Source organism: Lynx rufus, unplaced genomic scaffold (genome assembly GCF_022079265.1).
Source record: "Lynx rufus isolate CCGP_SWC_20201006 ecotype Redwood Valley unplaced genomic scaffold, mLynRuf1.p SCAF_2, whole genome shotgun sequence".
NCBI classification, from domain to species: Eukaryota; Metazoa; Chordata; class Mammalia; order Carnivora; family Felidae; genus Lynx; species Lynx rufus.
The window spans coordinates 188033876-188052967 of NW_025814834.1; the positions used below are offsets into that span (position 1 = coordinate 188033876).

The window sequence follows — 19092 nt, forward strand, 5'->3', positions numbered from 1 at the left end:
CCTTTTGGCAAAGTCTCCTTTATCGGGTATTGGAACCCAGGTCTGTCTTCCCAGGAAAGGAATAAGGGGCCCAGGTTGGTGTCTGCAACTCCCTAACAGAAGCAGCAGAATAGGGGTGACCAAACCAGTGGTCAAAGGAGGGTCCCTGGAGGAAGGATTACCCCTAGACCTCCAGTTCTAAGGATTAGGACCCAGGCCTTACCCAGCTGTGCCCACAGTCCCTAGGGGCACCGCTCCAAAGGGAATGGAATTTGCTCTGATTTCTCCCTGGGGGCAACGCAGGCGCAGAAGACCAGGGGCCTGGAGGGCCAACTCCAGCTCCAGCCCCCCAAAGTGCCCCAGGCCTTCTGGCTTCATTCCAGTCTAGCCAAAGGGGGCATCGACATCTGCTTCCTCCAAGGGCCCCAGCTGGAGGGCAGCAAGACAAGGGCGGAGAAGGGGGCTCCTTTGTGGAGCCCACTCCCAGGGGTTCCTGGGGATCAATCATCTGAAAGCTGGAGAGACTTGTAATTTTATTCCCTGGGAGGAGGAGCCTGAGAAGTCGGCCAGTGGGGTGGGGATGAAACGGGGGATGGGGGGGAGCGGCCAGGGGAGCTGTTCAGGGAGGGGAGGGACTTGGCTAGGTCTCGCAAGCCTTCTCCACTCCAAACTTTCACCAAACTCTTGGCCCCCGCCTCCCCGAAACCAAAACACAACAAGCCCAGGAGGAGCCGCGAGCGGCGCGGCAGGGCGGGCGGACTCGCGGCGGTACTGAGCCTCGGGAGGCTGATGCAACTTTCCCTTTAAGAAAGCCACCTGGGCGCACCGCGGTGCGGACCCAGCACGCCTGGGCCGGGGGCTGCAGCATGGTAAGGGGGCTTGGGGAAGGGGGCGCTGCGGCCCGCGCCTCTGTCCGTCCTGCCGTCGGTCTGGGTTTGGTATCTCCGTGGGGCTAAGCCCCAGGACCAGCGAGCGTGAGTGTGTGTGTGTGTGTGTGTGTGTGTGAGATCGCGCTTGCATGCGGGCATCCGTGGTTAAGAGTGTGGGTGCACGCACGGGGATGTCTGTCTCGCCGCAAAGATCGGGGGTAGGTGCGCGCGTCTGGGTGTCACCGCTGTCGCCAAGGAGCTGAGGCGGGCGAGAACGGGGGGGGGGGCGCTCCCGAAGGGGGGGGCGCTGCGTGCCGACGCCGGCTTGGTCGGGGGCGGCGGGCGCAGAGCTGTGCGGGTAGCGCCGGAACCAGAACGTGTCACGGTCCGTCTGGAGCGCCAGTGGGTCTGTGCGCCGGGGGCCTTCGGCGGCCGGGAACCGGCGGGCCGGGTCTGCGCCCCGCGTGCGGGCTGCCGCTCCATCTCCTCGAACTGCTGGCCGGCCTGGCTGCCTATCTGGTTCCTCCAGCCGGCCTGCCTCCCTATCTGCCCACCCACCCACCGGCCGGGTTAGGGTTCCCGCGCGCCCGCGGGTCCCGGGAAGCCGCGCCAGGGGGTCCCGACGCCCTCGGGATCTTTGTCCGCGGCTCCTGGCCGCGGCTTTGGGAAGGCACTACGGCCGTGGAGTTATTTTGGGGCTGCTACTCCGGGGAAAATCCGCGCCCTCCCTACCCCAACCTTCATTCCGGGTGCGTGTGGGGCGGGCCCGGGCGGCCACAGGTGAGGGCAGGGGCCTAGGAGCCGGGGGCGCCCACCCTCAGCCGGTGCCCCGCACCCCGTAGCCACCGCGGGGCTGTGGAAGGCGGCGGGGACGGGGCGGGACGGGAAGGGGGGCTAGCCAGGAGGGCCGGGAGGGGCCGGAGCCGGCCTGGGGGCGGGGCAAGGGGGCGGGGACCTCGGCGCCCCGGTACTTTTCCACCGCTGGGGCCGGGGGCGGGGCCGCCGCCTCCACACCAGCTGAGAGGCCCACACGTGGCGGCTGATGTAACACCGCCCCCCAACACCTCGCACCAGGGTTGAATCGGACGCACCCCGCTTCGAGGAATCGGGGTGCTACGGAAGGTGCCGCAGCTCCAAAGGCGACCGCGCCCCTGCCTGCCGGCCCGGGGCCTCCTCGCTGTCTGCTGGCTGCTTCTTAAAGGAGCCGCGCCCCCTTTCGGGCCTGCTCTCCGTAGACCACGCCCCCTCCCTGGTCACTCTTAAAGGAGCCGCGTCCACAGCTCTCTGACAGCTCCAGCACAAAGCTTGGGACTATTTCTTTGCTGAAACAAGCTTCATGCTTGGGCTGCTAGAAAATAAAGGTTGGGGTGGAGGGGGCGTGAGGAATGGAAAAGGAAAGAAGGACCGGAGAAATCCAAAGTGAGGGAGCATCAGAAGGTTTGAGAATAGTGGGTGAGGGAACTGTGGAAGGGACCAATGGGCGGCACTGAGCATGCCCAAGTGTTTCCAAGGACCGCAGAGAAAACGCCCCCTTACTCGGCCTACACTGCGAGACTGCCGCGGTACCTGCTCTGTGCCCAGCCCTGAGGACACAGGAGAATCACACCTTTGCCCTGGAAGATCTCTCCAGCTCATGGGGAGCCAGATTTGGACCTAGTAACCGTGCCTCAACACTGCATGTGACGAGCGTGTTAATTAGATGTACACAGCGTGCTTTGGGAGTACAGTGAAAAGGTGACTGCACCTGGAGGAGGAAGGAAGGCTTCTTGAACATAATGCTATTGGGACAGGTTTGAAGATGGGTAGGATATATACAGATGGAAATGGGGACAAGAATGCTTGAGGAAGACAGAGCCCCCTGAACAAACATGGAGACAAGAACCTTTGGGAAATGCTGAATAGTCCCACATGGCGGCAGGTGGCTGCATGCAGCCAACCTGGACTCTAGGCAAAGCTAGAAGCCCTCCCTGGCTCCCACAGCCCCATCCACTCCCTCCATCACAGTGAACAGAGGTTATGCTTCCTCCTCCATCTTTCTCCTAAACTACGAGGTCCTTGAAGGCAGGGAAAGAGCCTGTCACCTTTCCATTCCCAGAGAGGACTCCCCATCTGGCTCAGATGCACCCTTAGAATTGATTGACAGACAGCTTTAGCCCTGTTTGGGGAGAAGGAAATACTGAGCAGTGAGACCGTAAAGATAACCGGGTCCTGTGACTGCCCTCTTACCATCCACAGCTCACTGGCAACTCACACCCAGCTCACCCTCTGCCCACTCTAAACCTGCAGGGCCCCAGCACTCCTGTCCCTGGGCCTGACACTGGCTTCTTCCTGTTGCACCAGCAGAAACCAGCGACCCCCTCCTTGTCCCTCACCTCCTGTCCAATTCATCACCAAGTCCTACCAATGTTACCTTCTATATTTTCCCAGATCTGTGCACCTTTCCCTACCCCATCACCACTTTCCTAGTCCAAGCCCCCTCATACCTGGCCTGGCTGCTTCCTGACTGTCTTCTCTTCCACTAACCCCTCTCTCCAGTCCTTTCCCCACACTGTATCTAGGGCGATGTTTTCAAAATGCACATTCCACCTATTGCCCCTGCCAGGTGCAACTCTGCCTCAAAGCCTTTGATCACTGACATTGCTCTTGGGATAAAAACCAAAATCCAGGCCCCAAAGTCCCTGACCCTCCTTATCTGTCCACCTTTATCTTTGGCCACTTTCTCCCTGGCTATCTGAGTCCCAGCCTCAGGGTCTTTGCACGTATTATTTCATTTGCTTGACTCTCTCTTCCTTTTCTCTTCCTCACTATCGCCACTTTGCCTAAATAAGTTCCTCTGAAATAAGTTCCTTAAACATAAACATCACTTCCTCAGGAGAGCCCTCTGTGACTCTCAGCTGAGGCCAGGTCCCCCTGCTGTAGACTCTCATAGAAGGATCTTTCTCCTTCACACCCTTTATCTCAGTGTGTGATTGCATTTGAGTCACAAGTTTCCCTCTTTCCCCCTAGCTTGTAAGATGCAGGAAGGCAGAGACCAATGAGTTCTTGCTGCCCAGCGCAGGTCGGGCCCAGAGCAAGCCTGAAATAAATATTTGTGGAATAAATGAATTGAATTGTGGCCAGCCTTAAACGCCTGCTAAACAATCTAGGCCATATCCTGTTGGCTGTGGAGAACGATGGGAGGGAATCAAGGCTTTAGGGCTTTGGGAAGATTAATGGACGGGAGGGGAGGAAAATGTGGAGGACTTGTAGTAGAATCCAAAATTAAGCAGAGACTTCAGAAGTTAACAAGGGAAGTGTTACCAGACCCATCTTCCAGACTGAGAAAACTGAGGCTCAGAGAAGTTCAAAGTCACACACATGCTGAATGACAGAACCAGAATTCTAGCCCAGTTCTACCAGGTCTCAGTGCCCAAGCTCTTCATCACATGCTAAGCTAACTGCTTGCCAGTGATGGTCCATAAGCGGCAATGCTTCACACCCAACTCATTCTCCTGGAGACCAGCGCCAAGCAGTCTTTTCGTCACCGATCTCTAAACACTGTGAGCACAGGGACCGTATTTGCAGTCAGTGCTTGGGGATAACCTGAGTGAGAATGCTCTGTAGCCTCAGTTCCTGGGCAGAGTGTCCTCAGTTTACTTACCTCACCAGGGGCCATACTAATTACCCGTCCATGAGGTGGCTCTTAATTATGCCATCGGCTATTTTTACTATCATTATTATTACTGTCATTATTATTCGTTGGCTGAAGAGGGACGGCTTTGGCGAAGTCAGACCTAGAGTTTAGGGCATGCGGTGAGTGAAGAAGACAAGGGTATGAGCTTCTAAGGGAGCATGCCCCTCCTTCTCCTCACAGCCCCCAGAAGGCCAGAGCCATGAGCAGCAGCCCCTTTAGGAGGACACTTTGAGAGGCAGAGAGAACAGCCTGGGTTACTGACAAAAGGGAGATGGTTACAAGTCACAACTGCACCTGCCCCTGCCTCGGGGAGAGGGCTGTATAGGACACTGAGTGGCCAGGGCAAGGTCCTAAGGAAGCCAATGCTTGGTTTTCACAGGCAAGGAATTTCTTCCTCGTCTCTTCTGGCCTTCCAAAAACTTCCTGGGCCTGTAGGAGAGAGGAGACCCTTGACAGGTGGCTGTGGGTGGGGCTGAGTGGCACAGAACGGCCTTTGGAGTAGAGTCTGCTCCCTGGGAGGGTAAAGAAGGGGCCAGAAGCTGAGCCCGGTCCCTCCTGAGACCCGACCCTATAGAGGTTGAACCTCCTTGTCCACCTGACCCAGGGTTTTCTTCCCATGAGAGAATTCTTTGAGGCTCCCTAAAGGTTGATTCCTCTCCTGAGGTCTGTCAAAAACTACCTCCTATTCCATCCGTGTTTGACATTAAACCTGTATACACCAGCACAGCCGCGTGGCCACTCCTTCCATTGGTCTGCTGCCGCCTCCAGCTTGTCAGCCCCACGTTGCCTGTCAGGTGTTTCCTACAAGGTCTCTGGCTGAGCTGGACCATCACCCCAGTACGTCAGCCTTACCCATCGCCCTTCAATTCAGTTCAACCAAGACTTGCTGTAAGCGAGCACTGGGCTGGGTGCTGACACAGGAGGTAAATGAAACACAGACCCAACCCTCGGGGGAATTCACAGACTCATGGTTGACGGACATAAGCAAATAAGTCTAATATGAGTTGATAAGGACACTAGTAGAAATACGCTTAAAAAAGAAAGGGTGAAGCAATTTGTTCACTCTCGTTGGGGAAGGTGCCAGGGAAGGTTACAGAGAAGTGACATTTAAGCATGAATTTGCAGCATTTTCCCGGGTGAGCAGGAGGGAAGATGTTGCAGGCAGAGGACAGCCTGAGCGAGGGCAGGGAGATGTGCCTGCCCATGGTGTGTTTAGTGTTTGCAGAGCTTATGGTCCAGGTTGGTGACATGGCAACATGCCCAGCTGCCCCAGAGCCCAAGCTGATTGGCACCAGGAGGAGGGAGGACTCTCCTGGCTGTCTGGCTGGGGTGAGGTTGGGGAGTTGTGTGCTGACTCCCCTTCAGGAGAAAGGTTGAAGCCATTCACATAGACGATGAAGGAATTGGACTCTGTCCCAGTTCTGTGTTCGTTTTTTTATCTTTTATAGAATTGGGCATCTGGAGAGTTAAAAATAGACCTTTGCCCATTGGGACGGGAAGCGTGGAGACCAAGGGATCCAGGGGAAGGGCTGGAAGAAGGGCTAGGAAGGAGCAGATCCAGGGTCATCCAGAAAGAAACGAGGCGGGAAATGGCCTGGCAGAGGGTGGGCCAGCCTGGGAGCGAAGTGAGGGCCTGCCAGCTGGTGGTCTGGGCCCTGCTCTACCTGTCCTGGAGAACCCTGAGGGCCACCCCGTCCTGTGTCCTGCCCTCCCCTTCCTGGGCCAGGTTCCCACCCCACTCTCTGCTCTCTCCACAGCTCTTGAGGTCTGTGGTCTGAAAGGTGCTGGAAGCAGAGCCTGTGAGTGGGGTCCAGGACTCCAGAGCCCCCCAACCTGCTGCTGCCATGGTAGGAAAAGGTGCCAAAGGGATGCTGGTAAGTACAGGGACCAGACTGCAGGGAGGAAGGGGGTGCGTCGTGAGCACCGCCCCCTCTGGGACCTTCTGCCAGCTGCTTACCATGACAGGAGGGCCTAGGAGGCTTCTTGGGGCCCTGAGTCTGGCACTGCTAAGGCTCCTGAGTACTGGGGCTATCTCAGGCCCCAAGCAGACAGCCCCTTACCCAACGAGTTAGATGGTGGTGGGGCTCTGAGCCTGTAATAGGGCAGATTCTGCCACAGAGCCCACAAAAGCATGTCAGGAGGCAGGAGCACACTCCCAGTCCTCATCACCAGAGATGCTCTGGAGAGCCTGCAGTCTGTCCTGGGCTGGGAGGACAGCGGGACACCCAGGACCGTCACATGGTTGGCTCCCCAGCACCCCACCCCAACCCTGTGCTCTGCCTGCCTCAGGGAATGTCCAGTATGAGCTGATCAAGGGGTCTTCAGACCCTGTCTGGCTTTTCTCTACTTCCCTGGTTCCTTCTCACTCTGAAAAGTAACAAAGAGCGTTTCATTTTGAATCCTCTTCTGAGGCCTCGGAAAATTTCCCTCTCCCCCTGCCCCAAGCCGTGCCCCCCTTCCTTTGCCCACTGCCTCAGAGCACAGGAGAGGAGGGAGTGAGATGCCTCGAGAAGCAGAGGGGCAAGGGCAGGGCCTGGTCAGGGCTTGAAGGAGGCAGACTCATTGATGGATGGAGCAGGTTGGCACTGGAAGCAGGAACTGGGGAAAGGATGTCAGATCCTATCCCAAGAGCAGGGGTTGGATTTCTTCTCTTGGGATCTTGCCTCGGGGACGGGCTAGACTGGGCAGCTGTCAGGGGAGGAAGCCAGTGATGAGTACAGCCCCTTCCCTTGGCACCTCTCTTGCCCGCATCAATTCCTTCTGTTGCTTTTCTCGTTCTGTTAAGAACTGATTGACCTAGGGTCTCTGCCAAGCTCCCCCCACCCCCTAAATAGGCTGTGTCTCTCATCAAAGATTTTTGGGACTCAGAGTACCTGGTCCAAAGGAATGGTCTGGGAGAAGGAGATGGGTGGTTTTTCCCCAAGGTAAGGACCTTCTATCTTGCCCTGTTCTGAGCTTCTAGCATTCAGCCCCTCAGACCTGCTCTGGCCTGACTCCTACCTGGTCGGAACAAGTCTGAATGAACTGGGCACGTGAAGGTATTCCTGAGCCAAGCTGAACTCTGGGTGCTCAGAAACGGGCAGAGAGGGAAGCCTCATGACCTGAACATTTGCTAGAGATGGATGCTGTGATAGGACCAAAAATGGTCTCCCTTTCCCAGAGAAGTCTTGGAGTTGCCACGGGCCTGTTGTACATAGGACATGGGGTGTGGCTCTGTCCCATCCTACATGGAGGCTCTGAGCCCCACGAAACCTAAGAAGCCCTCTGAGTATTCCCTGGCTGCTCTTCCTTCTCTGGAGTGACCCTGAAAGGACTGTGGCAGGCAGGCAGCGGGACCCATGTGGGCCACATAGGGAGCATGAATCACAATGTCCCATAATCCCTGCCAGGAGCTGAGCTTCCCGGACTCTGGGCTCTGCCTGCCGGGCCAGCATGTCTGTGGAAGGGAGCGCTGCCTTGGGACGCCGTTCCCAGCCCCAGGATGTGCCTAAAGATAGCCGGGGCTTAGTTTCCTCCATGCCCTCTGCCCTTTGGCTTCTGCCCGCCACTGCTGCGTTTGAGGCCCGTAACATCTGTCCCCTGGGCTCCACCCCCCCCCACCACCACCACCACAGTGGTTGCTAGAGATTCTGTTCCTGCCTCTTTTTCAGTTCTGCTGATGACCTTGGGCTACTCTATTCTCTGGCCCCAGTTTGGAACTGGAGCCACCTCCTCCATTCAGCGCTCGTCTCTAGGATACAGGCTCTGAGGAGCGCCATCCCTCCTGGCTAACCTAGGCAGCTGAGCCAGGGCTTTATTAGGTGCCTGCGGTCCCCTAAAGGCAAATAGCTAAGGACGATCCTTTCAGACGTGCCCTTCTCTGGATGCCATGGTAGGGCCGAAGAGAGGGCATTGAGGACCACGCATGGGAGCCGCTTGGACAGTCCCAGCCCCGTGACTTCTTTTACCACTTGTGCTCTGGTATGCAGGGAGCGGGTAGCTAGTCCCTGCCATGGGCTCCTCACTTCTATCTGCTTTGCCTCAGGTCTGGGTGTGAGGACATGGGTCCCCTCGGCTCCCTTCAGTCAGCAGATACCCTGTGTCATCCTTGGCGCTCCTGCCCCGCTCTTCATGTGGCAGGTGCTCTGTGGAGAAGCAAGCCCCTTCGCAGCACGTGCCCAGGCCCACATGCCTGCTGCACGTGTCCCTCCCCCGACTCCCAGCCCAGATGGTCTCTGCCAGGCCAGCTCAGCTGCCTCCCTCACGCCTCAGCAGCTCCTAGGACGGGGCCGTGCGAGAACCCAGCTGGCCAGGGTGCCTCCAAGCCTGGGAGCAGCTGGGATGCTTGGGGGCACCGGGGGGTGGATGGGGTGATACTTCCATGGAGACCTAGTGCCTCTGTACACATGTGGGGTGGAGCTGCCTGAGGCTCAGAGGACGGGGAGCTAGAGGAGAGGAGCCCAGGACAGGAGAGCCCCCCACACACATGGCCTCACACCAAGGTCACAAGCTGGGCTGATTCTGCCCCCTCCCCTCTGCCCACTGCCCACTAACACAGAGTCTTGGGCAACAGAGGCCTTGGTGAGCCTCGCTGGCCTCTCCCCATGTCTTCGAGCACGCTGGTTGCTTCTGCCGCCGGGAAACCTTGCGATGAATAAGAACAGAGTCACCTGGGCTAGGGCCCCGGGTGCCAGAACGTCTAAATCATCCCAGAAGGCTTTGCAAGCACCGCTGGCCACCCGGGCTGCCCCGCCCTGACCTGTTCTGTTCCTCTCTGATATGAGGGTTTGTGCCCCTCTTATCTGCACCATCCATTGCAGGGCCCAGGCACACAGCGGGTGCTCCCCCGGCCCAAGGCCTGGCACGTGGCACGTGCTCAACTCGTACAGGCTTGGCACATGCTGGGCACTCCCCCAGTATAGAGCCTGTCACACATTGGGCACCATCTATCACAGTGCCAGGCGCACAGCGGGTGCCCCCCCCATCTCAAGGCTGGGCATTCACTGGGTCCTCACCTGGCACAGAATTTGGCACACGAAGGATATGCTCATCTAGTGCGGAACATAGCACACGACAGGGGCTCACCGGCACCGGGCTGCCACAAAGCGGGTGCTCTCTTAACACAGACCTGACGCACTGTGTTCTCTTTTGGCCTCAGACGTTGCGCATGGTGGGCACTCTGCTAATAGGTCCTGGCACACGGAGCGCTTTCCAAACACCGGTCCTGGCATACGGTGGCTGCTTTGCTAGCATAGGGTTTGGCCCATAGTAGGTATTCTCCTAGCTCAGGGACTAGCACATAGTAGTGGGCACTCTCCTTATACGAGGCCTAACACAGAGGAAGGGCTCTCTTAGCTGGGACAATGACCCAGATGGTCACTGGTCTCTGAGCAATGACCCAGATGATCAACCAGGTGATTAGAGATGTGCAACGACACATACCCAGTGAACTGGACGATATCTAGATCCAGAGGAAAAGGCCCAACAGTCCTCAGGCCTCCTCTCTGGACCTGAGACCCTACCCTCCCTTCCCCTTGGTCTCCTTCCCCTCCCCCTCCAGCTTCCCTGGAGCACACCTGCTCAGTCCTGTGCCCTCACCTCCCCTCACGCAGCTTCCCTGCAGCCCTCCCCCCACTCAGGCCTAGCTCAGCGGGACCTTCCCCCTGGAGTCACAGGGCACAACAAAGCAACTAGATTGCTCGCCCCTCTGGAGGCATGCCCACTCTTATTAAGAAAAGTCAGAGGCGGGGGCTGGGGGAGTCGGCCTCCCAAAGTGGGGCTGGAGCAGCTGGATCCCACTAATGAGGCCTCATTACGGCCAGGGCCCAGCTGGGCTGCTGCCGCCTCCTGTCCCCATGGCCAGAGCCAGAGAAAGCTGTCCAGCCAGGGCTGCCTGTTCTGGGCAGCCTGCCCAGGCCAGGGCAGCCGGAGCCCAGAGCCCACCCTGGGTGGAAGTGAGCATTTGGGCATCATGGGTGACTGGGTCTTCCTGAAGCCAGTGGCCCAGCCAGCGCCTTGGCCCACAGTCTGCGCCCGCAGGAAGTCAGCAGAGCGTGTCTGGGGACCTGGCTGCGTGAGGCTGGCCCAGTGAGAGGCTGAGTCGGTGGGGTCTCAGGCCATTCTTAGGGGACTTGCTTGAGCCGAGGCTGGTCTCCACCTCCCCCACCAAGATGTACGTAATAATGTGTCTACATCAAGGCATTTGCGGGGGGTGGAGGGGAGATTAAATGAATTAATATATATAAAGTGTTGAGGACAGTGGCTCATAGTAAGCGCTGAATATGTACCATCTCTTCCTATTATTGCTAATACTCACTAGATTCGATGATGGGTGGACATTATCCCTATTGCCGAGATGAGGAAACTAAGACTAGACATGTTAATGACTTGCCTAAGGCTGTATATGGTGAGAAACTGGCAGCGCGGCGGTTTGAACCAGGCCTATCTGACTCTAAAGCCTGCGCCCTTTAAAAAAAAAATCCATCCTGCCGTGTTCCCTTTGGGGTCACCACACTTACCAAACTAACAGAAAAGCTGGCTGTTCTTTACATTAGAATCCATGCACGCTTCCATTTGGTGGATGCTTACCAAGATCCTTCCTTCTGCCAACCTATCAATTTCCGAGGACAGGTGCACCTTCCCGGGACCAGAATACTCATGCCCGCCTTCCTGACTGCTGGTTTGTGGTATCTCAGCATCAGCTGGAGACTGACTAGCGAGTGTGGCCCCAGAGAAGTGGGACTCGATGGGTCTGAGTGACCCCTCGCCCAGTTATGGTGACACCTGCTGGTCTGTACCCAGCCCACACAGCACATACTCCAGAGCAACGTCTGGGGTTCTGGGCAGTGCAGTGCAGTGCAAATCTCCAAGGATTCTGTTGCGTGGCTCCGCCTTTGTCTGAACTCTGTGGTGACCACTCTCTTGGCTAGCGCCAACTTTCTTAGGGCAAGTGACAGTGCAGGCCCGAGCTTTCTTGCATGGCCAGTCACATTCTCAATCATCTTGGCTGGTTGAGAGTCTCTAACTCTTGTGGGGGAACAGCTCCAGGGCCCAACACCCCCCCAGCCCACACCACTCTATGAAGTCTAAGCTGCTTTGGTAGTGCCTGTGGATGATGCCCCCTTCTTCCTGCCCTTTAACATGTCTAGTGCCCAATGACACCCAACCACCCTACCAGGAGCCCACCAAGTGCCAGGCCGGGGAGCTCCGAAGCATCTAGGCCCTGAGGCCGCTCACTGTCTTCCGCGCTCGCTCTGCCTCACTCTGTGGTTGTGAGTATGTGAGTGTATGTTTTGTTCCAATAACTTGCTGGGAACAAGGGGAAAACACAACAAACCCCATGCCTCACTCTAGCTCTGGAGCACCCGCGCCGGGCTGCATGGGGACTGGCCGGAGGGGGAGGGCCAGCGGAGGGGGTAGGCAGAGCTTGGGGAGGAGATGAGGTGAAAGTAATTGACGCTGCCCAGCCGGCAGTGAGAGAGGCAGGGGATGCGTCAGTGTCGCCTGGAGCTGGCAGAGGTGTGAATGAGCAGCGGAGACACGCGCACTCCGCTCTGAGTGCTCATCCTGGGATGGCCTCGGCTCGTGGACCTGTGGCCCCCTCCTCCCCAGAACAGGTCAGTCACCTCCCAGAGGTTGAGCCCCCTCCGTGGAGCCAGGCGGTCTGGGAGGCTGAGCTGGGGGTGGGGAGAGGGGCTGAGTGGTCTGTGCCAGGGAGGGGCAGGCACAGCCAGCCAGCGAGACAGACACCGGCAAAAGTGACCCAGAAAGTTGCAACTGTGCAAAGGAGTGCAGGAAGAGTTAGCTATGTGGTGGGGGCATGGGGGAGGAGAGTGGGGGTGTGAGGGCTCCCCCAGCCCAAGGACCTGCTGAGAATCTGCTCTGTGTATCAAAGCTGCATTGTCCTAGCTCCCGGGGAGACGGGCCGGAGGTGCCCAGGAATTGTACTAATCAATACAGCCCCATTGTCCGTGCCACGGCAGTTACTCCTATGGGGAGAGTGAGTGAGGGGGCAGGGGACGTGGTACATGGACTCAGCAGTGAGGGTGGGGGAAGAGGATGGGATGGGAGGCTCAGCTGGGAGGCAAGAGACCCCAGAGAACGTTCACAGTGTCCACGGCGAGCGCCTGGGTGGGCATCAGTGTGGCCTCATCCCTAGAAGCTGGGGATGGGCAATGATGTCAGGGGCAGTGGGGCTGATGGCAGCGAGGGTTTGGGGACGGAGAAAGCCATCCTCCCCACCCTGTAGAGCATCCTGACTTGACCTTCAGAAGGCCAGAGAAGGAATGTCCTCTGGGGAGACATGGGTTGGGTTTGGGAGAAGCTTTATGCAGGGCTGCCCTCAAACCTGAGAACTGCCAGAGTCACAAACCAAAGCTACTTCCCAGAGTGCCAGCCTGCTGCCAACCGACTGGGGTAGAGGCAGCCCACAGCTGCTGCAGTGTGAGACAGGGCTGCTGGGCTTCTCCAGGGCAGGGGCAGGGCCCACCCAGTATTCCCCTTCGCTGCTCCCCAGGGCCTGGAGCGAAGCCGGGCATGCCTGGGGGTGCATCTCCTGTCTGCTCTAAACAATGTCGGCAGGTCTGTCTCCACCAATGAGGGCTCTGGACGAAACAGCAAGGGCATGCCTTTGGTTCTCTCACCTGCTTGAAGGCTTGGACTCCTAACAGGTGCCCAGAGCTTGCTCTCAAGTTTTCCTTGGGGCAGGAGGCGCAAACAGCCCCTGGGTACTGCTCGGGATGAGGGTGGATTTTCCCATGGTCCTGCTTCTTCACCTCTGGCCCCGGACTCTTTCCCATATCTGGATAAGCCAGGCCAGATGAAGGGTGCTACCTAAGGGCCAGCCTGGCTCCTGGATTGATGGGAGATAACTTGGGGGGGGGGGCAAGAATCTAGGGGGGCAAGGAGGTCGTGAGGTCTTCTAAGGCAGCCACAGTTTACTGTAATGGCTATTCTGCCTGAATTCCCCGCTGGGGCTCAGAGAAAGTTGCCAGTGATCTGGATTTGGCTCAAGGTCAGTCTGGGATGTGGGGTCTTGTCTGTCCTCCTCCATAAAGTTTGTCTTGGATGGGACTTCATCCCATGAGCAAACCCTGGGGCTGCAGAGTCCTGAACAAGAGGCCTGCTGGATCCCAGCGGGGCCCGCCCAGCCAGGGCAGCTCCAGGATTCTTTAGTGTCCACGGAGAGCAGGAGGAGGGAGCTCACAATTCACAAAAATATCCAGGGGACACTGATCTGGGAAGGCGGGAGTGAGAAGCCAGAGGAGAGCCACAGCCCAGGGTAGAAGTCTGGGCTGTCTCTAAGACTGTGCGTGACGAAAGGAGGAGGTACATCCAGTGGTAGTGGTTACCTCTGGGGGTGGGCTTTGCAGCTCTGTTTCGTTTTTACTCTTTGCTGTAGGTTCCTTTTTTCTTTTCTTTCTTTCTTTTTTTTTGGTGCTAAGCTTGTAATGCTTTTATAATTAGAAGAAAAACAATAACATTTAAAAAAGTCATTTAGAAAGTTAGTGGGAACTGATGGAAGATATAGGAGAGAGTCAGAAATAGGAATATTCCAGGCAAGGCAGAATCACAGAAATTAGTAGATCTATTGAGGTTGTCTAGTCTGTCCACTGATTTCGTAGTTAGTTAAGGATGCTGAGTTGCAGGGAGTGGAAATGACCTGCCCAGAGTCACTGGGGGAGCAGGCTCTAGAATGCTGGGGTTCTCACTGCCCCGCGCAGGGTCCTGCCCTGCCAAGCCCAAGACATAGAGAGGAGATCAGGATTCCTCTCGAACACTAGGGGTGTTCCAAGTTCCGAGAGTTCGTCTAGAGCAGGAATAAGCCCGGCACTGGGCTACATAAAGGATTTATGTAAGTGATTGCTCGGAATGGCTCATCCGGCTAGCCAGGCACAGGGGTGGGAGGTCACAAGTCCTTGTGCGGGACTGGACACTGCTGCCTTAAGGACGGCTCCTAAGGGGAAGGGGCATCTGAGGGTCTTATGCGCGTTGTACGGTGGACAACGTGGAGGATGATCATCCAACTCACTGCACTCAACCATGGAAAGAAAGCTCCAAAGCCTGCATTCTGCCCAACTGTTCAGGCACAGGGCAGGGCTGTCCATATCCTAGAGACCACCATCAGGCCCACGGCCATGGAGTCAGAGGTGAGGGTGGGGGCTATCCAGGGAGTCTGGGGAAGAAGCACCAGGCCACCATGGCTTAATTCACCACCGAGGTGTGAGCAGGGGAGGAAGAGAGAGCAGCGAGGGGCAGACAGTGAAAGATGGGTGATGGGCAGGAGAAACCTGGAGCCCGGCCAGTCGGCAGGGCTAAGCTGGGTTAGGCAGAAAGACTGCCAGTCTGGATGAAACCATGAGCACCAAAGGATTCTTTCGTGGGCACCTCCAGGCCGACGTCCACTGCAGGGACAGTTCTTATCAGTGACACAGGTGTCCACCCGGCAGGTGGAGAAAATGAGAGGCATAGGATAGGGAAGATTATGCAAGGAGAACAAAATCTAGGCAGCACTGGGAAAGGCTCCCCAGCCGTGGGCTTTGCTGCCCAGGAAGGAAGTGACAGAGAGTCCCCAGAGGAGAACAGAGAAGGGAACTGGAACCCCCAGAAGCCTCGAAGAGCACTTTGGAGATCCTTTCTTCCAGTGTACTTGGAGAAAGGTAGGCTTGCTCTATCCTCTGCAGAGAGCCAAGCCCTCACCAGCCAAGTCGCCTGAGCAGAGCTCGTGCTGGAATTGAAGTCCTGGCCATGGGGAGGCTCCCACAGTGACCTCCCAGCCACAGCTCCAGGAGGCGGCCCCACAGTGCTGAGATGCAGGGCTGGGGAGCAGGAGCTATGCTGCTTCTGCCGGGCGCTTCTCACACTGCTTGCAGGGTGTCACTGACCTCCAGCTCTCTCTGCACTGCAGACCCCTAGTGCTGCCGGGAACTTCCACTAGAGCCCCATCCCCAGCTCCCCCGTCCCAGGCCTCTGTCCCAGGCCTCCTGCCTCCCCTCCCCGAGTTGTGGGCTGTGGCCAGCAGGGCTGAAGTGGTTAGCGCAAGGCCCAGTGGTATGCTGCTCATTAACTGAGCAGTGCTGGCTCCCGAGGGCTCAGCCAAGCGGCTGCCTGTGGCACGTGGCTGGGGGCATCACCACCCTTGGTGTCCCCCTCGATGCCAGGGAAGGAGCAGACCCCAGAACCCCAAGTCTGGTCCTGTTGGGCTTGGTTGCGGGGTGGGGGGTGGGCAGGGGCGGGGCGGGTGGCTGGGGCCAGGAGAGAGGCCCCAGGCTACAAGACTTTGGTCTCGGCAACGGGCCTTGACTCTGCCCTGCCCGTGAAACCATCCTGGACCCTCGAGTGTCTCTTTTACAGCTGTAACCACTGCTTCGTGACCCCACCCATGTACTCCGCAGCTGCCACAGTCTCCCATTGTGCCCCTAAGTAAACAAGCTTTGGACAGAATAAAACTGTTATTGTAGGGTCAACATATAGGAGCCCTATTTGACCGGGATTTGTTTGGGAATGCATAAACTGTCCCCAAGCAGGCCTCCCAGCCTCTGAAAAAATGCCCCCCTGGACTGTGCAGAATTGCTAGGCCTGTCCCAAAGAAGGCCCTAGGAGGTGATAACAGCCTGAGGCGAGATTCAGTAGGGGCTGGTCCCAGAGGGCACGCTCAGGCTGTGAGCCACCCTCTCCCAGAGCCAGACTGGCCTTCAGGCCCCTTCATCAGGGAAGCCTTCCTGACTTCACCCTACTTGCCCCTCACCTGGCCTCCTTCCATATTCCTGTGACTTGAGAACTTCCACTCTGTGGTCACCTTGTGGCTGCATATGAAAATCACCTATTTGTTTATTTCATTGATGGCTTGCTTCCCCACTAGACTTTGAGCTCTGAGTGTGTAGGGGTGTCTGTTTAGTTCACTGCTGGATTCCCAATGCCTGGCACAGGGCCTGGCACACAGTAGGTGTTAGTAAATCTCCATGGTTGCGTGAATGAATGTACGTAGACTCTTTCAGCCTGTCCATTTGCTCCGGGTGCTCCTTGAAGGGGACCCTGGTTCCTGGTGCTGTGTCCCCAGACCTCCCTGGAGGGTGTGAAGGTCAGTGTCTCCTCCAGGGGCAATGCTTGATTGTGTGTGCAGGACAGTTGATCCACAAGGGTGTCTCTGCCGTGGTGCCCGTGGCATGCAAGCCAAAATCTGCCCACCATGGGAACAAGGGGTGCTTGGCTGGGACCTCCACTGGCCGCTGGTGCCTCCTGTGCCTGCATTCCCAAATGGGCCTTTCTGGAAAGCACACAGGTCCCAATGAAGCCGTTCCTTCCCTCTGCATTTGTGGGTCAGTGTCAGGATCCGACAGCATTTCAAAGCACCAGACCTCTTTGTTTATTGGCCAGTGTGACTGTTGTCCTTGAATATGTCTCTTTCAAGCTGAGGGTCAGTGTCACTTCAGCAACATCCCTCAGAAGCCATGCTGCTCTGTCTCTGATCCTGGTGTCCTCCTGGGACTCCTATCTGTTTCTCTCAAGAGAATAGCCCATCTCTGAGAGGCTCTCTCTGTCACTCAAGGACTGTGCTTCTCTGTTGGTGATTCTCAGGGTCCCTGTCTCCTAGTGAGACCCCCCCTGACCTCTAGGCTCTTGCTCAAGGTGGCTTGATTTCCTGTTCACCCTGGGAGGGGGTGGAAGGGGCGTGGCATGGGAAGGGGTGCATTTACACTTATAAAGGGACTTGCTGAGCCAGTTCCAATAGTACGGTTGGGGTTTAAAAGGGGCTGTCCTCAGTGGGGCCTCAGGCCACCCAGCCCAGCCCTGCAGCTCTCCAGGAAGGCCTGACTTCCTTTCCTTGGGGCAAATCCCCTCATCAGCCCTTCCTGGCCAGCCCCCTTCTCTCAGCTCCGAGACCTTTTTCCGGAGTCCCTCCCTCTGTTTCCCCTAGCAGAATCTGTCCTCCAAGTCTGGCGTGGTGCCTACAACTCTGGTCTCCTCCCCCAGCTCATGGCCAGCACCACCCAGCCCAGGTCAGCTTCCCCAGGGCCCTCTCCCCAGCCACGGGCGATATAGATGGCTCCCCTGGGCCCTCCCACCCAGAGTCCCAGAACGCCCTCCCCAAGTCTGGCCCTGCTCACTTGCTCCTCCAACCCCCACCTCACAGCCCTGCCCACCCTGTGCCCCCAGGAAAGCGCCTTCAGCTGGGGGGAAGGGGTCGGGCATCCCCTCCCCCGCACCGCCTGCCCATGGGCAGCGTGCTCAGCCTGGTGATGTGGTAGCGGCGGGTGGGGGGGGCTGTCTGGACACAGGCCCCTTTGTGCCCAGCCCGACTTGGCTGCTTGGTATGAGGCTCAGCTGCTCCCAGATCCTCACCCAGAGGGGAGAGGGGAGGCTTTGGAGGGGCTGGGGCTGGGGGGCTCTGGACTCGAGCACCCTCTCAGCGTCCCACCTCTCGGATGTTGGCAGTCGCTCCCCAGGTGGGCTGGTGCTCCTGGCACGGGGTGCTGGGGGGCTGGTGAGGGAGGCCCCACTTGGCACCCTCTGGCAGCCACTCCTCCCTTCTCCCCTTCTCTGCCAGGCCTGCCAGCAGCTCCTGCCAGCAGAGGGGAAGCCCAGGGTGGGGGTGGGGGCTTGGAGGGTCCATGGTGTCCCCGCTGGGAGAGGCCCAGAGGGTCAGGCACGGGAGCACAAATGCCTTTCTGATGGTAGCTTCTCTCCTGTCCCCACAGAATGGTGCTGTGCCCAGCGAGGCCACCAAGAGGGACCAGAACCTCAAACGGGGCAACTGGGGCAACCAGATCGAGTTTGTACTGACGAGCGTGGGCTATGCCGTGGGCCTGGGCAATGTCTGGCGCTTCCCATACCTCTGCTATCGCAACGGGGGAGGTACCCAGCGGGCACAGGGCAGGGACCACCCACTTGGATAGAGCCTACCCACCAAGGCGCGGGCTACCCCCTCCCTGGCACAGACCCCACTCCAGACAGGCTGGCCTCTGGCCTCTGGCTCTCCTCTCCTTCGCCCCCAACCCTGGCTTAGGTACCCTTTACTAAGGCACAGACCACCACTCCCTGACCCTGGCTATCTGCTGTTTGGGCCAGACCCTGCTAGCCTGCTCCCTCGGGGCGAGGAGCCCTGGAGAAAGGCACCCCAACCTCCCAAGTTTCCCAGTCTTATACCCCCTGTGTTTCAACAACCCCCTAAATGGTTCAGGGAATTTGAGGATCCCAGTGACTTATGTTGCTTGGTTAAGCCATCAAAGCCCCCCCTCACATGATGGCTCTGGGGCCAGGATTCTGCTCAGGAAGCCTCTGTCAAATTCAAAGACAGGCCTGGGTAGGATACCTCGGACCCAGGCTCCTGCTCAATGCGTGGCTCACCCTCCTCAGGTCTCAGCCAAACGCAAAGGTTTTGCTGTTGGGTTCTTGGCAGGAAGAGGGTGGGACCCCCCAGGCCCACCCTGAGCCCGCCCTTTCCCTGCCTGCCAGGCGCCTTCATGTTCCCCTACTTCATCATGCTGATATTCTGCGGGATCCCTCTCTTCTTCATGGAGCTTTCCTTCGGCCAGTTTGCAAGTCAGGGCTGCCTGGGGGTCTGGAGGATCAGCCCCATGTTCAAAGGTGAGG

At 57.9% G+C, this 19092-nt stretch overlaps 1 protein-coding gene across 9 annotated transcripts in view; it reads left to right on the top strand.

The window, feature by feature from the left end:
* Positions 1–670: 670 nt before the first annotated feature.
* The window catches only part of SLC6A9 (solute carrier family 6 member 9), a 31460-nt gene continuing 13038 nt past the window's right edge, over positions 671–19092 (top strand). The window contains exons 1-5 of one of the 9 annotated variants that reach the window (XM_047084426.1): positions 671–848; positions 6279–6395; positions 11649–11779; positions 18198–18271; positions 18955–19086. In XM_047084426.1, the coding sequence (XP_046940382.1) occupies positions 18199–18271; positions 18955–19086 (205 nt within the window). In that variant the 5' untranslated portion in view covers positions 671–848; positions 6279–6395; positions 11649–11779; position 18198. Of the gene's footprint in view, positions 849–6278; positions 6396–11648; positions 11780–17479; positions 17499–18197; positions 18355–18954; positions 19087–19092 lie in introns of those variants that run through there. The other 8 variants (XM_047084427.1, XM_047084421.1, XM_047084425.1 and 5 more) reach the window with 8 other exon arrangements.